At 36.7% G+C, this 15,346-nt stretch overlaps 4 protein-coding genes and 1 pseudogene across 4 annotated transcripts in view; 2 read left to right on the top strand and 3 right to left on the bottom strand.

Annotated features, from left to right (window-relative positions):
• On the top strand, window positions 7-2,662 carry LOC104723523 (L-arabinokinase-like). The gene is made up of 11 exons (XM_010441903.2): window positions 7-119; window positions 189-270; window positions 510-597; window positions 728-771; window positions 854-949; window positions 1,082-1,158; window positions 1,284-1,484; window positions 1,594-1,759; window positions 1,882-1,953; window positions 2,083-2,283; window positions 2,397-2,662. Exons 1-11 carry the CDS (start codon window positions 34-36, stop codon window positions 2,508-2,510), a joined length of 1,227 nt encoding a protein of 408 aa, XP_010440205.1. The 5' UTR covers window positions 7-33; the 3' UTR covers window positions 2,511-2,662.
• On the top strand, window positions 4,015-4,954 carry LOC104723521 (formin-B-like). The gene has a single exon (XM_010441902.2). It carries the CDS (start codon window positions 4,218-4,220, stop codon window positions 4,719-4,721), a length of 504 nt encoding a protein of 167 aa, XP_010440204.1. The 5' UTR covers window positions 4,015-4,217; the 3' UTR covers window positions 4,722-4,954.
• LOC104723520 lies at window positions 7,166-8,671 on the bottom strand (annotated as a pseudogene).
• LOC104723519 (importin subunit alpha-2) lies at window positions 9,337-13,084 on the bottom strand. Its single transcript, XM_010441901.1, has 11 exons — window positions 12,652-13,084; window positions 12,446-12,542; window positions 12,258-12,349; window positions 12,037-12,168; window positions 11,745-11,930; window positions 11,498-11,661; window positions 11,320-11,398; window positions 10,806-10,934; window positions 10,534-10,661; window positions 10,038-10,412; window positions 9,337-9,886 (listed from the first exon to the last, which is right to left on the bottom strand). The coding sequence occupies exons 1-10, from the start codon at window positions 12,874-12,876 to the stop codon at window positions 10,040-10,042; spliced, it is 1,605 nt and encodes a 534-aa protein (XP_010440203.1). The 5' UTR covers window positions 12,877-13,084; the 3' UTR covers window positions 9,337-9,886; window positions 10,038-10,039.
• The window catches only part of LOC104732018 (AMSH-like ubiquitin thioesterase 3), a gene marked incomplete in the record, with an annotated part of 4,761 nt that continues 2,635 nt past the window's right edge, over window positions 13,221-15,346 (bottom strand). Inside the window, 6 exon segments of the mRNA XM_010441900.1 lie at window positions 13,221-13,688; window positions 13,778-13,840; window positions 13,946-14,020; window positions 14,118-14,180; window positions 14,288-14,377; window positions 15,306-15,346. Of these exon segments, the coding sequence (XP_010440202.1) occupies window positions 13,461-13,688; window positions 13,778-13,840; window positions 13,946-14,020; window positions 14,118-14,180; window positions 14,288-14,377; window positions 15,306-15,346 (560 nt within the window).

Raw genomic sequence — 15,346 nt, 5'->3', positions numbered from 1 at the left:
TCAGAGATCAGCAATCGTGCACCTACCTTTGACATGGATTTGTCTGACTTTATGGATGGAGATGAACCAATTTCTTATGAAAAAGCAAGGAAGTTCTTTGCTCAGGATCCAGCACAAAAGTGAGTCTTTCTTCTTTTGCTTGAACTACTTTCATGTTGATTTACTAACAAGGTTATATAAACTTTCAGGTGGGCAGCATATGTTGCTGGGACAATATTGGTATTGATGACAGAACTTGGTGTGCGTTTTGAGGATAGCCTCAGCTTCCTGGTGCGCATTTTCCCATCCTTTTGTTAAAAATTATCATCCCCTGCTGCAGATTCCCTCCCGATACAGTTTTATTTCTTTGTGATTTTTAGTTTTGTTGGTAAAATTTGTTTGCCCTATTCTTTGTTCTGATGTACATACTTAAGTCTAACATGTTCTAGGGGTGACATTATCAAAACAGTAAAGGAATAAATGCAATTGAAGATGCATGTCAAGAGTTTACTGATTATTTGTTTTCTTAGGTTTCTTCGGCTGTGCCTGAAGGTAAAGGTGTCTCTTCATCTGCTGCTGTGGAGGTGGCAAGCATGTCCGCAATAGCTGCTGCCCATGGTAATTCACTTTAATGTGTTGTTATAAATGAGAATTTTATGATCAAGACCATTGGTGAAAAACACGAAAATTTTGATTCTACGTATCTTACTTTTGTCTATTTTAACAATTGTTTGATATAAATACGTAGGACTGAGTATCGATCCGCGAGATCTTGCTATACTCTGCCAAAAGGTTTCATGTTCAGCATTGTACTAGCTCCTTTCCTGACATTGTGCAATGTTTTGGTTTTCTAATTCTCTCTGTTGCCTGCTAGGTTGAGAATCACATTGTTGGAGCTCCATGTGGTGTTATGGATCAGATGACTTCATCCTGTGGGGAAGCCAACAAACTTTTGGCCATGATCTGCCAAGTAGGTCTTAGTAACACCTAAGCTAGAAGTAAAAAAATATCATGATTTTTTTTTGTAGCACATATGATATCTTCTTTTCTTTCTGGAGATAACAAGGTCTGATCTACTCCTTTATTAAAAACAATCATGTAGCCTGCAGAAGTAGTTGGGCTTGTTGAGATTCCCAACCATGTCAGATTTTGGGGAATTGATTCCGGAATTCGACACAGGTAACTTCTAGATAAACATCTTACTATGTCTCCTTTTACTCAATAGATTTTGGATTCCCTTAAGCTTTCATATCTCATCACTCAATGCATCTCATTAATATTGAATAATTGGCTTCATCTTGCAGCGTTGGAGGTGCAGACTATGGGTCAGTCAGAGTTGGTGCCTACATGGGGAGAAAGATGATAAAGTCAATGGCATCTTCTATTCTGTCACAATCAGTGTCAAGTGCTAATGGAGGCAACTCGGATGAACTAGAGGATGAAGGGATTGACTTACTTGAGATGGAAGCTTCTTTAGACTACTTGTGCAACTTGTCGCCTCACAGGTGAGAATAGAAGTGGTTGAAACCATCCATGTTCTTAGTAAAAGCATTTTGTAATTCACACACCAGCATTATATCAGGCTATTCCTCGTCGCTCTGGTTACTGTTGCAGATATGAAGCCCGTTATGCAGATAAGGTTCCAGATACCATGCTGGGTCAGACATTCATTGAGGAATACTTGGATCACGATGATCCAGTCACAGTGATTGATGGAAAGCGGTCTTACAGTGTTAGAGCTCCAGCCAGACACCCTATATACGAAAACTTCCGGGTCAAGGTCCGTTTCTTTTGATTTTAAAGCAGTCTACATAAAAAATCTTCTCATCGTGTGTTTTTGAATCCTTTTCTGGTTGGTTAATATCTATGATCCATACGAATGTGAAATGCTTCTTGTTGTAGACTTTTAAAGCTCTATTGACTTCTGCAACATCAGAGGAGCAACTTACTGCTCTTGGGGGACTTCTTTATCAGGTATTATTACTTCAAACTACCAAATTTTGTCTATTCTAAATGTGAGAAGAAATTCAGACAAAGACTTGTTGAGTTTCTTGATTTAACATGCATGTTGATGCGCTTTTACCATACTTTTGGTTGGTTCAGTGTCACTATAGCTACAGCGCGTGCGGACTAGGATCGGATGGAACTAACCGGCTGGTGCAGTTAGTACAAGGGATGCAGCATAACAAGTCTAAATCCGAGGATGGAACTTTGTATGGAGCCAAAATCACAGGCGGGGGATCAGGTGGAACAGTCTGCGTCATAGGCCGCAATTCATTGCGTAGCAGCCAACAAATTCTCGAGGTATGTATACTATATATACACCTCTTCTAGTTCGACCAAGTTGTTAGTAAGGAACTTACAGTAGTTGTATATATATAAAAGGCCTAATAATGGTGTTGGTGGTGAATGTTCAGATTCAGCAGAGATACAAAGCTGCGACAGGGTATTTGCCACTGATATTCGAAGGTTCGTCACCAGGAGCTGGCAAGTTTGGTTACCTCCGAATCCGACGTCGTATCTCTCTCTGATTCCATTCAACGTCTCCTTAATTTGATAAACTTATTTATTTATTCCTTATGCTACGTTTCATTGAATCTCACAAATAAGTAGGTCGTCGTTGTTCTCCACTTTCAAAATAATAATAATGATATATATATACACAAACGCTATTTTAAACAAATACTATCTTATCTTATTCAAAAGAATACAATTACTCTTCACTTTCACTTCTGTTAATCTGAAATGTGTTCAATGTGTTTGCATACATACAGTAGTTCTCTATTTACTTCAAGATTTGTGTGTGTGTGTGTGTGTAACTGCAGTAGTTCTCTATTTACTTCAAGATTTGTGTGTGTAACTGAGAAAGCAGTAAATACGCTTAAAGCAAGTGGAAGGGTGGGTCTTGGGGGAAGGTTCGGGGTAGTAGTAGACTAGTAGTATCACACACAGTACCCGAGAAGCTTATTAATTATTGCTCATCTCATGTGCCTTTAATTGCTTTACATACCTTTTTTTTTTTCCTCTGCCTTTATTAGAAAAAGTTAGGAAATTCCTATTTCAAATGATGCAAGTAGTGAGTGTCTCGTTGATAATTTATTAGTCTCGTTTACAAGCTTAAAATCTGACGAACCATTAACTCACAAAATGAAGTCAGAAGGAGTAAAAATAAATCGTGATCTCGTTTTCTTTAACCTCGTTTCTTGACAAGAAACATTTAAAAAGGATAGAGAGATCCGAACAAATATGAAAAAGGCACACTTAAACTCGAAAGAGTTACTACTGATAAACGAGCCGACATGCACGTGCCCTCGCGTTCTCATCGGATCCTATGAGCCTTCTTTCATCTAACCGTCTTCATTTGTCCACGTGCATGCTCTGCACCCGTTTCATCATTTGGAAGATGACTAGTTCAATAAACCCTCTCACCGTGCAAAAACAAAAAAAAAATCTACGATTGAAATATCAAAAGCACGAAGTTACGAACCATCCAAATATTTGTACACATATGCAGTACGTAATTCACGCAACTATTTTTTCATATCGTTTGAGCACAAGATTTGTATCACGGGCTTCACTTATTTGTTTCTTGCTTTGTAATTCTATGAACAAGGTTTTCTGTAATACTAGAAAATAGTATTCCAACATTGTGAAAGTGAAAGCGAGAGCAATTATCTTGATGTCTAAATGTAATAGTATATATATGGCTTCCGTCAAATCACATAGTATTATATAGATTATATATATCGTAGCTTTCAGATTTTCAAACTTTAGTAAAAGTGGTATTGATTTACTAATGTTTTTACTTTTTATTATGTACTTCTAAATACCAAATATATATTAACCTTAATTTTTCTCTATAGTTTTGGATCTTTCCGTGACTTTTAAGTGATAAATTAATGGAGTTCACACGTTATAAAAACTATGCATGTGATTTTTTGTATATATATATATATATATTTACATATAGTTTAATTTGAAAATTTGTAAATGACGTATATATTTATAAAATTTGGTTACAAATGGTGAGAAATAAAAGATAGTGTTGGGACACAATCTAACACGTTCCACTGATTCACTCTAAAAAGAGTCACCAAACAAAAACACTTGTGCTTAGAGTCATACCTCTTTCTTTGTCCTCTTCCCCTCTTCCCTTCTTTCTTCTTTCTTCTTCCTTCTTTCTTCCTCAAATTCACTCAGATTCTCTCATCAGACACAAACTCCAGATTCATCCGACAATGGAAACTTTCAGAACATTCCATCTTTTTCTTTTTCTCTTCTTCACATTCATCACTACTACACTGACGTCACCATCTCAGATCGCAGACTGTACAATGTGCACTTCTTGTGACAACCCTTGTCAACCAAACCCTTCTCCTCCACCGCCGTCAAATCCATCTCCGCCGCCTCCATCTCCCACCACCACAGTCTGTCCTCCACCTCCTAGCTCCGGCGGTAGTAGTGGTGGTGGTGGCGGTCCATACTACTACTACCCACCTCCTTCTCAATCAGGCTCTTACCGTCCACCACCATCTTCCTCCGGCGGTGGCTACGTCTATCCACCCCCTAAAATCGGAGGAAACTACCCTTTCACTCCTCCTCCAAACCCTATCGTTCCGTATTTTCCGTTTTACTACTACAACCCTCCACCGCAATCTGTTATGTCCGGATCCGATGCAAGAAACAGATTCACTTACGGATTTACTATTGTCTTAATCTTCACTTGTTTTTTGTTACAGTAATATATAGTAATACCCCGATTAATAAAGAAGATGATATGTAGAGGAAGTCGAAGTAGCTTATATTTTAATATCACAAGATTTTCCTCAGATCCTTGGAGAGAAGAAGGTAGAGATTGAAGACTATGCATGAGAGAGAGATCTTCATACTAGCTACAATATTGAAACGATTACATTATTGTTTCTTCTGTATTTTTTTGCTTTTCACAAGTAGAAAATAATATATATTTGTACTACTACTTCTATCTTTTAACAAATTTTGTGTTTAATATATGTAACTCTTTCGTTACAATAATAATAATAATTTTTAAAAATAATAAATGGGTTTTAAGTTTAATTACTCTTCTATACTTACAATATTCCAATCTCAACAAACTAGTTGACGCAATATAGTTTGGTCAAAAGGACAAAACAAAGCATCATTTTCTTATAATAGTTATATAAAACACCTATAGTATAACATTGACTATATCATACAAGGTTACATATTACTTCATGACAATAATAAAGACGAAACTTTGAAGATATGATGTAGAGGAGGAGGAGGATCATGAGCCACACACACAGTACACAGAGGTAGTGAGTAGTACTGTGTGACTTAGTGTGAATAAACAAACCCACTCGAGGCTTTATTTTGGTCCTTCCTACTTTCTTTTTTGATATCGGGAAAAGCCCAAAACTGCTATAAGTGCTTTTGGGCCTACACGCTCGTCGACGTCGAGAATCCGATGTTGTTAAGTTTGATGTTTCAGTTTTACGACAAAATTAATTATGTTTTGTTTTAAAAACCAGTGTAACATATATTCCGACAACGAAATTTCAAATTTGGTGGATTAGAGCGATTGAAAGTTTGAAACAAAGATAATATGTTACTAAATAAATGATCAGAAACGGAAATATAAACATAATGCTTTTTGTTCTATCTTGGTTGCTATCACTCTTTTGGAGTCAGACCAGTGATTTGAGTTAGGTTAGTTGATTGTATCACCAATGGCTACTGTTGAGTTAGGTTTCTTTCACACATTTTGGACACGACTCAAATCTAAGCGAGCGAACTCATCCAATATTGAACTACATAAAATTAAGCGAACTCATCCAATACTAAACTTTCGTTAATATGGATCTAATCGCACTAAAACGCCAACAACTAACTATTTTGAAAAATCATTAGACACGACTTGAAGGACCTTCTACATGTACAAAAAGAGACTCCTAATTAAAGATACATAATTACATGCTCAAGCTCTCCAAATATAAAGAATTTCACATTTCCCTTACTTGAACAAAAATCAAGCAATAATCAAAGATCATATCAATCAAATCTTAGTTCCAGTGGTTTCTCATTTTAAGTTGATTTCTTTTCTTAATCCTTGTTTTAAACGTGGTAGGTACAAACCTATAAAAACTTAAATCTTATTTTAATGTTTATAAAACACATACATTTCGCTAAATCAGAAACTCCTTCTAAGTTTGTTTTATTTTAATTTGAAACTCCTTTTTAAGTTACTTGGAGAATTTCTTAGCTTGGTAAATATTAGGATCAAATGTCTTTTGTGTAGATTCACTAAACTCTAAAAGAAACCTTGTAATCTTTTGTTACAATCTTTAATCTATCAAAAATTCTCAAAACTCTTTAGTAACATATCTTGTGAACACAACACATGGATTCGCGGATTATAGTCTTACCATCATTTGTCTTTCAACATGTTCACACTGGTGGTCTATTTGCATGCAAGTGTACACAGAATCCTCAAGTTGGTACTACTTGATAGTGTTTTAACGCCTCTTCATTATCATAAAACTTTACGTAGCCGCAAAATTTTAATTTATAAATGCTATTGACTACTATGAGAAACATGAAAGTTGTTCGATTTTAGAGTTATTGGGAGCCAGAAAAATGTTTATAAACTTTTATTATATTGTATTGTAAAAAAGAAAATAGTGGGACATAGAAATCGAAAAAAGAATCGCAAGAAAATGAGAAGAGAGGCGCAATTGTCTCAATCACCGACTCTTTTTATTTTATTTTAGGTTATAATCAAAATCTGATTTTTTTTTTATATTCATTTCATTCAACGAAAAGCCCAAAAGACATGAGCTGTTTATAGCTGTCTGTCTTGCTTCTGAGATCACGCGCTTCTAGATCGCGTGAACAACAGCTGTAATTTTTTTTGGGGAAAAGGTTTATTAACAAAATGTTTATATTCACATTATTCTAATATTTAGAACTTGTTGAAAGACGGAAAAAAAAAAAAAGAACTTGTTGAAAAAGAAGGAAAATCATGATAATTAGTGACAAAAATATCCTTAATTTCACAATTTTAGAACTAAAACAGAACATTTTTAAGGTACTTTTTAAAGTAGAAAATTGAAAAGATTATGCACGAGAGAGAAATAGAGATTACATATCTCATTCAACAGCTTTTGTAGAAATTAACGTTAGACCAGAGTTTAAACGAATAATTATATTAGTAAGATGCATATTATAACATTAGCTTACCTAAAAACAATATCGACGGAATTACATATACTATGTGATATAATTAGGATTAATAAAACCTCTCTTCATCATTTCCCTACTAATAACTTATTTTCCCCTAAATCTCTTCTCCCTCAACCATTCAGACAAAAAAAAAAGAGTTAAGAAACTAATCTTAACCACAAGAAAGAGTCATGAGAAGTACTGCGGCTCGTTCCTCTTCTCCAAGTTTCCTCCACAGCCTCTTCTTCTCCACCGCCGATCTCTTCATCACCCTTTAAACCCCAAATCCAAAAATCTACTAACCCTTTTCACATTCTTCTTGCTGTTGCTGTTGGTGTTACTGCTACTGTAATTCTCAGCATCTGTTTTGATGATCCTAGCCTTGACGTTTCCTGGTTCACCTTTGCCGATCTTGATATTTCGATTCTCAAGGTTGAGATTGTTACTACTTTTGTTCTTGATCCTGTTATCCTCTTGTCTAATTCCAAGAGCTGCTTGTCTCTTCTTCCTGCTCTTGATCCCACACGCATTACACAATGACTGCAAACAAAGTAAAAACCATGATCAGACCAGAGAGACCACGCAGATCTAGAGTTAAAAGATCATATGACGGCGGCATCATCATAAACAGTGTTGAACAAAAATTTAACCTAGTACTAATTTGTTTACAAATTAACCTCTGATCAACAGGTTATAAGACTCCAGACAGAGAATCAAAACAAAACATAGGGATCATCTAGCTATGTTCTTCTTCTATGATCTTTACAAGAACACAATCCTCACCTACCTAGATAATGTTACCTACCACATGATCACATCAATGCGCCAAAACCCACTAGCAAACAGTTAGCTAAAAAACAAAAGATCCCACATTTGAGAGTACTTAAGGTACCCATTAGACTAGATCTAACACATGAGACCCCAAAAGATTTGATTTTTTAGGGTTTAAAAAAAAAAAAACAGAGATCATTGATCAATCCTTACTTTAGGTCCAGCAGGGCCACCACGCCAAAGAGGAGTCCTGCTAGTTCCACAATCAACGCAAGTCTTCTTCGTATCACCTCCGCTTCCACTGCTACTACAGTTCCCGTTGTCTACATCGGAAGAATCTCCCGCCGATTCGAGCTTCGTCTTTGTTTCTTCCGTCATTGACATCTACAACACAAAACAGACAAGTTTAGTAAACGTGATCAACAACTACAAGTAAGTAAAAAGAAGGATCAAAATGATCAAGTAAGTAAGTAAACTCACATTGATCCACGGGGAAGCAAGGTTGAGAATGATAGAAGCCCTCTCTTCAAGCTTAAGCTGAAGAAACAGAGGAAATGAGAGAGTAAGAGAGCGATCAGAGACCTCGGATGGCTCTGTGTGAAGCGTAGAGAGAGAGTGAAGATGATGATAAGGAAGAGAGAGAGAGAGAGAGAGAGAGAGACGCCGCAGAGGAGTAACGGATAAAACAAACGGAGAGGCATTTTATAATAAAGGAGGAGGCGGGGACTAATAAACCCTAGATTTCTATTNTATGCAGACCATAGCCCAAAATGACCTGGACCGCACTCAAACAGATTAAAAAAACAAATAAAAGAGGCAAACCAATTGGGCTTTTTTATGTCACCCACAAGACCAAATGAAGTTTGACCAACTTTTTTATGTNTTTTGTTTTACAGCTTTGTTACTTACCAATTAAATTAGTAACATCAACAATCCAAGGAGAGATTTTTGGTATCTATCTTCTTGGTACCAAAATTTGAATTTTTTTCAAAAGCTGGCGCACAAATTGTTACTTGAATTGCTTGTTTCTGTTTTAGTAGTTCGATTGTATGCCACGTTGTGTTTCTTAAATTGGGCTTAGAGCATGCATGCACTTTTTTTTACTCTCTGTCTTTTAGATATTTTTGTGTGAACTTTTCACAATTTATCCAGAATTATGAGAATGTTTTAAAAAAAAATTCAAAAATTGTTGTTATGTTTTTAAATCAACACTCTTTAAACCTTTTTTTTTCTGCGGGGAAATCCATCTCTTCAAATTTGTGTAATCGATTTTGTGTATCGAGATATTTTTTGGTTCAAGGCTACCTACGCACTAAAACATTAAGATGTCTTTTTATAATTGAAAACCCTACTTGAAATTGACGATAACCATTAATAGCATCGATTTATGGACATATGTTTTTAATATGGATACGCGTGCAAATGCAGACCATAGCCCAAAATGACCTGGACCGCACTAAAACAGATTAAAAAAAACAAATAAAAGAGACAAACCAATTGGGCTTTTATGTCACCCACAAGACCAAATGAAGTTTGACCAACTTTTTTATGTTTGACTTTGCAGTGTTGTGTAGTACAAAATGTAACAAAACCCAGAGAGGACACATTTCTTCTCATCACACTTTTTAAAAAACTTTATAAACCCTTCTCCCAAATTTCCCCTTATATAAAAATAAATTACCCTTTGATGACTCCTACCCAACTCCCCCCCACAACAAAGCTTATTTCATGACTCAAACCCACCAACCACTGACACGGAATCTGACCAGACCAGACCAGACCAGGCCAGACTTAAGGCACCCCCATCTGACTTTTACACAGAAGACCAGACTCTCTAATCAGACCCTTTTCAACCAGTGCCCCCCAGACTCTTTAATAAGCTGCTTCGACTCTTCAGACTCATCATGCTCAGCTCCTGTTGAAACAAAACCAGACTCACAGATTTTACACAAGTAAGACACAAAGCCACAGATTTACTTTACTCTGGCTTCCTAGTCTAGGCTTCAAATGCTCAGACATCTGGACAGGACTAAATAGTTCCCAAGTTATGAGTTTTCTTTTTTTACCTTCACTTGAAGTTGAATCCACCTGGTGGTATGGCTGCATCAGTACCTCCAAACTGGAAGCCTTGTGCAGCGGCATCACCTGGTGGTAAAGTTTCATCCTCCTCTTCCAACCAGTATGTTTCAAGAATCTTCACTGCCTTTTCATAGATTTCGCTGTTGTCATGACTCTGCAGATTCTCAATCTTTTCTAATCCCTCAGCATCATCGATCAACTGTGCATAAAAGTTTACATCCCCGGTATTTCCTGTGACCTTTTCAGCTTCCCCGACTTTCAGTATGTTCTCCAATCCTTCCAGACATACAGTGATGATCCTTGGATCAGGGCACACCAAAAGATCACACAGTGGTTTCACAACTCCCTGTTCCACCATGTACCTTAAAACACAAAAGGGAGGAATATAATTGACCGTTCGAAAGAGAGCAAGCAAAGATTTCAAAGGTGGTGTTTCATTATTCTGGGAGAAGGGTTTATAAAGTTTGGTCAGGATAATCTTACTTGATTTGGTCAGGAGAACCACCCGAAGTGGCATTTGATACTGCCCATGCAGCTTCTTTCTTTATATCAAACTCCGCATTTTGAAGCAGATTGACAAGAGGGCAAATCAAACCAGCTTCACATACAGCCTGCATTACCAAAAGAATATTTAGCGAGCATAAAACACATAACAACTTTTTTAAAACAACAAAAGGCTTCTGAAACATGGGATCGATCGACAGTTTTAGAAACTGATAAGCTGAACAAAAACAACAATTTCAGAAAATGTTCACCTGAATTTGGTCCCTGTTTCCAGCAGTGATATTTGAGATTGTCCAGCAAGCTTCCTTCTTTATGCTCTTCTTATGATTGTGAGTCAGAAGGCTCAAAAGGCTAAGGAGTGCACCATGACTAATTACACACTGCAAAAAATAAATTCATCAGCTCAAAACCAACCAAAGAAGAAAGAGATATAAGTGAGAAATAGTAAATGTTTGAGATTTTTTGATAGCATTTTACATCTAGATGACTATCCACAAGGGACATTAGGTATCATAGAAATAACTAGGGCAACTGGGGAAAACAAAATCTACGAATATACGACAAATCCCATTCCAGATATCACCTAAAATTCGCAGGGCAATCAAATTTGATCAGAAGCTACTTAATAACTTATGACAACCAAATATCATATCAACAAGTTCAGATTCAGCTTTCTAAGCCATTGGTGTTTCATTATTCCCATCAACATTGGACTATGTATCCTGGATAATAGGAACGACCAACACTGTAGAAGAACAAACATACCTGTGTTTGCAGATCATCTCCAGTGACAATGTTACCAATAGTACGAAGCGCAGGAATAAGCACAGATGGTGATGGGTGCCTACAACAAAATAAAATTTGATAATATTCATTAACAGTTAACACATAACATTCATTATACAAACAAACAAACAATGAACTCTTGGGACTTGAAACTCACTGGAGAAGCTCGACGAGTCGAGGAACAACACCTGCCTCAATGACGGATTGGATCTTGTCATTTGTGCCATCGGAAAGGTAAGAGAGAGCCCAGCACGCATCCGTTAACACTTCCTCATCAGTCGAATGAATCAGGCGTTCAAGAGCTGGAAGTGCTGGACGGACCTGTTATTAAGAGATCACAGATATTAAAAAGAAAAATTCCTTGATCTTTGAGAAGCGATTAAGAGTGGAATGAAGAGACAAACCTGGTCAAAGGGAGGCTGTGGCTTTCCCCTGCAGAAGTTTGAGAGGGTCCAAGTAGCATTTCTCAGCATTGAGAGTTTAGCATGCTCATTCAACTGAGAGAGCAGTGGTATCAAAGCTCCCTGACCAAGGACAAGATCTCTGCACCGTGGAGAATCACCAGCAACATTTCCTAATGCCCAAACAGCCTTACACATGAACAGATCAAGGAAATAAAGTTTAGAACATGCTTGCTCCCGGAAACAAACAAAAGTTGACTCCGGCGTGAGAAAAGACCATAGACGCATATCTTACCTGCTCACGGACATCATCACTTTGAGAAGCCAACAGTTGAACAAAAATCGGAACAGCACCATGTTCAATGACCACCTTTGTATTCTCTGAAGTCCCAGAAGCAATGTTTGTCAATGCCCAAGCAGCCTCAAACTGAAACCACACACACACACAGAGTATTCAGTACCAGATGATAATTCTAGCAAATATGACAAGACGGATACATAACGGATCCACCGAACCTGAAGCTGTGGATAATCCTCTCTGGTGAGAAACTCCACAAAGCGAGGAACAACACCAGCATCAATAACCTCTTCAATTGGAGGACTACGCTCTGCCAAAGTTCAAAACCATCGATTCATTTCAAGAAATTGCCAAATCGAATACAAACATATATAAAAAATAACCATGCAAATATAGCAAAAATTACCAATAGAAAGCAATTTCCTGAACTGAGTAGTGGCTTCAAGCTGTAAGCCTCTATCCTCAGACAACACACCTCCAACCATAGAAGGCAAACTCTCCAACTTTACCAAAAAAAAACCAAAATCAAAAATCAAAATCCGAATCGATCTAATCAGTTACAAACACAGTACAAATCCTCAAAATCGATTCCAGATCCCTACAAAAATATACCTTCTTCTCAACAGTAGATGAAGCAGGAACAGAAGAAGGAGCGAATTGAGGTAACTGATTAGCTTGAAGACCTTCGCGACGCTTCTTCTGTAAGCTTTCCTCACGCTTACTCTTACGGATCTCAACCATGTTGTCCTCTCTCCTCCGCCGTCCTTCTTCAGCATCAACCGCCACTTTGTAGCGGTTCCGGCGAACCTCAGTCTTAGCGTTAGGTCTCAAAGACATGGTGGTAGTGGTGGTGGATACTGCTAAATCTCTTTCTTTGCTTCGTGCCGGTGAATGAAATGAAAGCCAGGGCGAGTGGAGAGAGTATATATATATATATAAATATCAAAAAGTGTATGTATAGGAATCGGCGGACAGATAGAGGATAAACCCTAGACGAAGTAGAGGGGAACGAGAAAAAAGAGGAAAAAAAGAGTCACAGAGAATTTGAAGTGAGAGTTTCGTTTGGCTTTACAAACACATTTTGGTAAAAATCTTTAAGAAATTTTTAGATTCGTCGTTTACTTTTGGAGTTGACTTGTTTATTCGTTATAGTTAAATTTAAAATGTGATATCATAGGAAATTACAGTTTTGGCAAATTTGACTATATGTGAAATGAAGTGGTACATACGAATGTTCAGGTATATTCGTTTTAGATAAAACACAATCATCGTCACACAAGAAGGCTCTCAGCCAAGTTTTAAGAAGATACTACACATATATAATATGTACGGCCGAGACATCTGATCTCTGAGGTGTTTTTATAAATGTTAAAGACTCTTTTAAGGAAAAATAAAAAACATGGTGACGAGGGTTGTTGGTTTTAGCGGAGGTCAAGGACTTCGTATTTGAGTTTAGCGTTGAGGAAGACGTGTGAGCAATGTTCGTAGATTGGGTTACCGTCTTCTGATTCTTCGTGCGGGTGGAAGCCTCGTTGTTGGCAGTTACGTATCACTGATACGCCTGATGGATCTGAGAGATGGAATATTCCGTGAGGTGTTGATTCGTCTGTTGGTGCCATGACAATTGCAACTGCCTCCGGTAGCATTATCTAGGACAATAGATATAGATAACGGTCTGACTTATAGTCGCATCATAAGTGATTAACATATGATAATTGAAAGGGGGAGTTTGTTATACCTGATACGAGTACTGTGTGTGGAGATCAACTGATGACATGAAGCAAGTTTGTGTAGGGTGTGTCTGAAACCAAAATGTAATTAGCCAGAAGAATCGATAAGCTTATCAACTAGTGGTAAGTCACCATCCGGAAATGGAAGATCTTGTCGTTAGGGTGAGAGAACTTACATGAATCCAACCCAAGGGAAATAGAGAGAGCCTGTCCTGTACTTCGAATATTTCTTCTTCGTTTAGTGTTTGGCACTGTCATTAACAAATGAAGATGGACCAAGTGTGAGAAGAATCTCAGGGAGAATTTAAAAGATCGTTATTAAATAGTTAAGAAAAATGAAGAACATACAGAATCTGAGGTAGACTCCTGCTTTGGGATTATGAGAGTAGTGATATGAAAAACCCTGTTTTTCTGCAAAAAGGGAAAAACAGACAGAATATAAGTGATGACAAGATGATTTCAGCTGATCATGAAATTTGAATAAAATAATATACATGCAAGGGTTTCCATCAACGTACCAGAGAGCCAGCAAGTACTCCACAAGTTTCTAAATTCCTTTCTGTGTTTGACCGAGCTAGCCTTAGGAAATCATCCATTATGCGCACCGGCTTCAGAAAATTTAAATAAAGGGAGACGACATTAGTAAAAAACCAAAAAGATTAATATTTCCTGCACCAATTCTGGCAAGCTCTTCATAAGATGTAATGGACATAAATCTAATACTTTAATATAAAGCATATTTTCCAAATGTTCAAAAGGGCTATCAATGGGCTATCGACTGGGCCTTCGGTTTTTCGGTTTGGTTTCGGTTTGGTTTTTTCAGTTTACGGTTTTTTTGGTTTTATAAAAATTGAACCATATAGAAATCATATGTAATTCGGTTTGGTTACGGTTCGGTTTTTTCGGTTTATGGTTTTTCGGTTTTATAAAAAATGAAACCATATAAAAACCATACGTATAACGGTTTGGTTTGGTTTTGGTTTGGTCTCGGTTTTTAATGGTTATTCCATACTTTAAAAAATAGATAGTTGATACATAACTAAAAAATAAGCATAAAATTAAAACCTAAACATAATTCAAAAAAATAGAATCCAAATATAGTTTTGTAAACCCAAATACTTAATTAAATTTAAACTTTTAAAAAATAAAGGCTATTGAAAAAGAAAACCAGAAAAAAAAAAAAACAAAAAAAAAACTTGGAGATCAATAACTATAAACCTAATATAAATTTATAAGTTGGAGAAACTAATTATATCTAATTATCCTAAATTTTTATAAAAAACCAAAAAACCATTCGGTTTTACGGTTTTTAACCAGACCAAACCTAAACCAAATGGTTAATTAAAATAAAAACCAAACGGATTTTTAGACTTAACCATAACCAAACCAAACCATTTATTTCGGTTTGGTTTTTTGGATTTCGGTTTTTTTGCCCACCCCTAGCTATCGTCTCAGATTTTCTATTTTGCACTCACAAAAAACTATTGAATTGATGGGAATTGCACAAAAATAAAAGAACAGATAGCTGGAACTTACAACATGCAAATGCTGATAAGCATTACTGCCGTCTTTTGCTT

This window comes from Camelina sativa, chromosome 11 (genome assembly GCF_000633955.1).
Source record: "Camelina sativa cultivar DH55 chromosome 11, Cs, whole genome shotgun sequence".
Classification (NCBI taxonomy): domain Eukaryota; kingdom Viridiplantae; phylum Streptophyta; class Magnoliopsida; order Brassicales; family Brassicaceae; genus Camelina; species Camelina sativa.
Note: the sequence above shows the minus strand (reverse complement) of the source record. Positions and strands in the feature narration are given on the sequence as shown.

Coding starts and splice junctions, on each gene's coding strand:
- LOC104723523 (XM_010441903.2), top strand. CDS start 34: ATGGATTTGTCTGACTTTATGGATGGAGATGAACCAATTTCTTATGAA. Junction 1,954..2,082: donor TTGGGGGACTTCTTTATCAG/GTATTATTACTT, acceptor TGGTTGGTTCAG/TGTCACTATAGCTACAGCGC. Junction 2,284..2,396: donor GCAGCCAACAAATTCTCGAG/GTATGTATACTA, acceptor GTGAATGTTCAG/ATTCAGCAGAGATACAAAGC.
- LOC104723519 (XM_010441901.1), bottom strand. CDS start 12,876: ATGTCTTTGAGACCTAACGCTAAGACTGAGGTTCGCCGGAACCGCTAC. Junction 11,931..12,036: donor GTGATGATGTCCGTGAGCAG/GTAAGATATGCG, acceptor TTCATGTGTAAG/GCTGTTTGGGCATTAGGAAA. Junction 11,399..11,497: donor CGACTCGTCGAGCTTCTCCA/GTGAGTTTCAAG, acceptor ATTTTGTTGTAG/GCACCCATCACCATCTGTGC.
- LOC104723521 (XM_010441902.2), top strand. CDS start 4,218: ATGGAAACTTTCAGAACATTCCATCTTTTTCTTTTTCTCTTCTTCACA.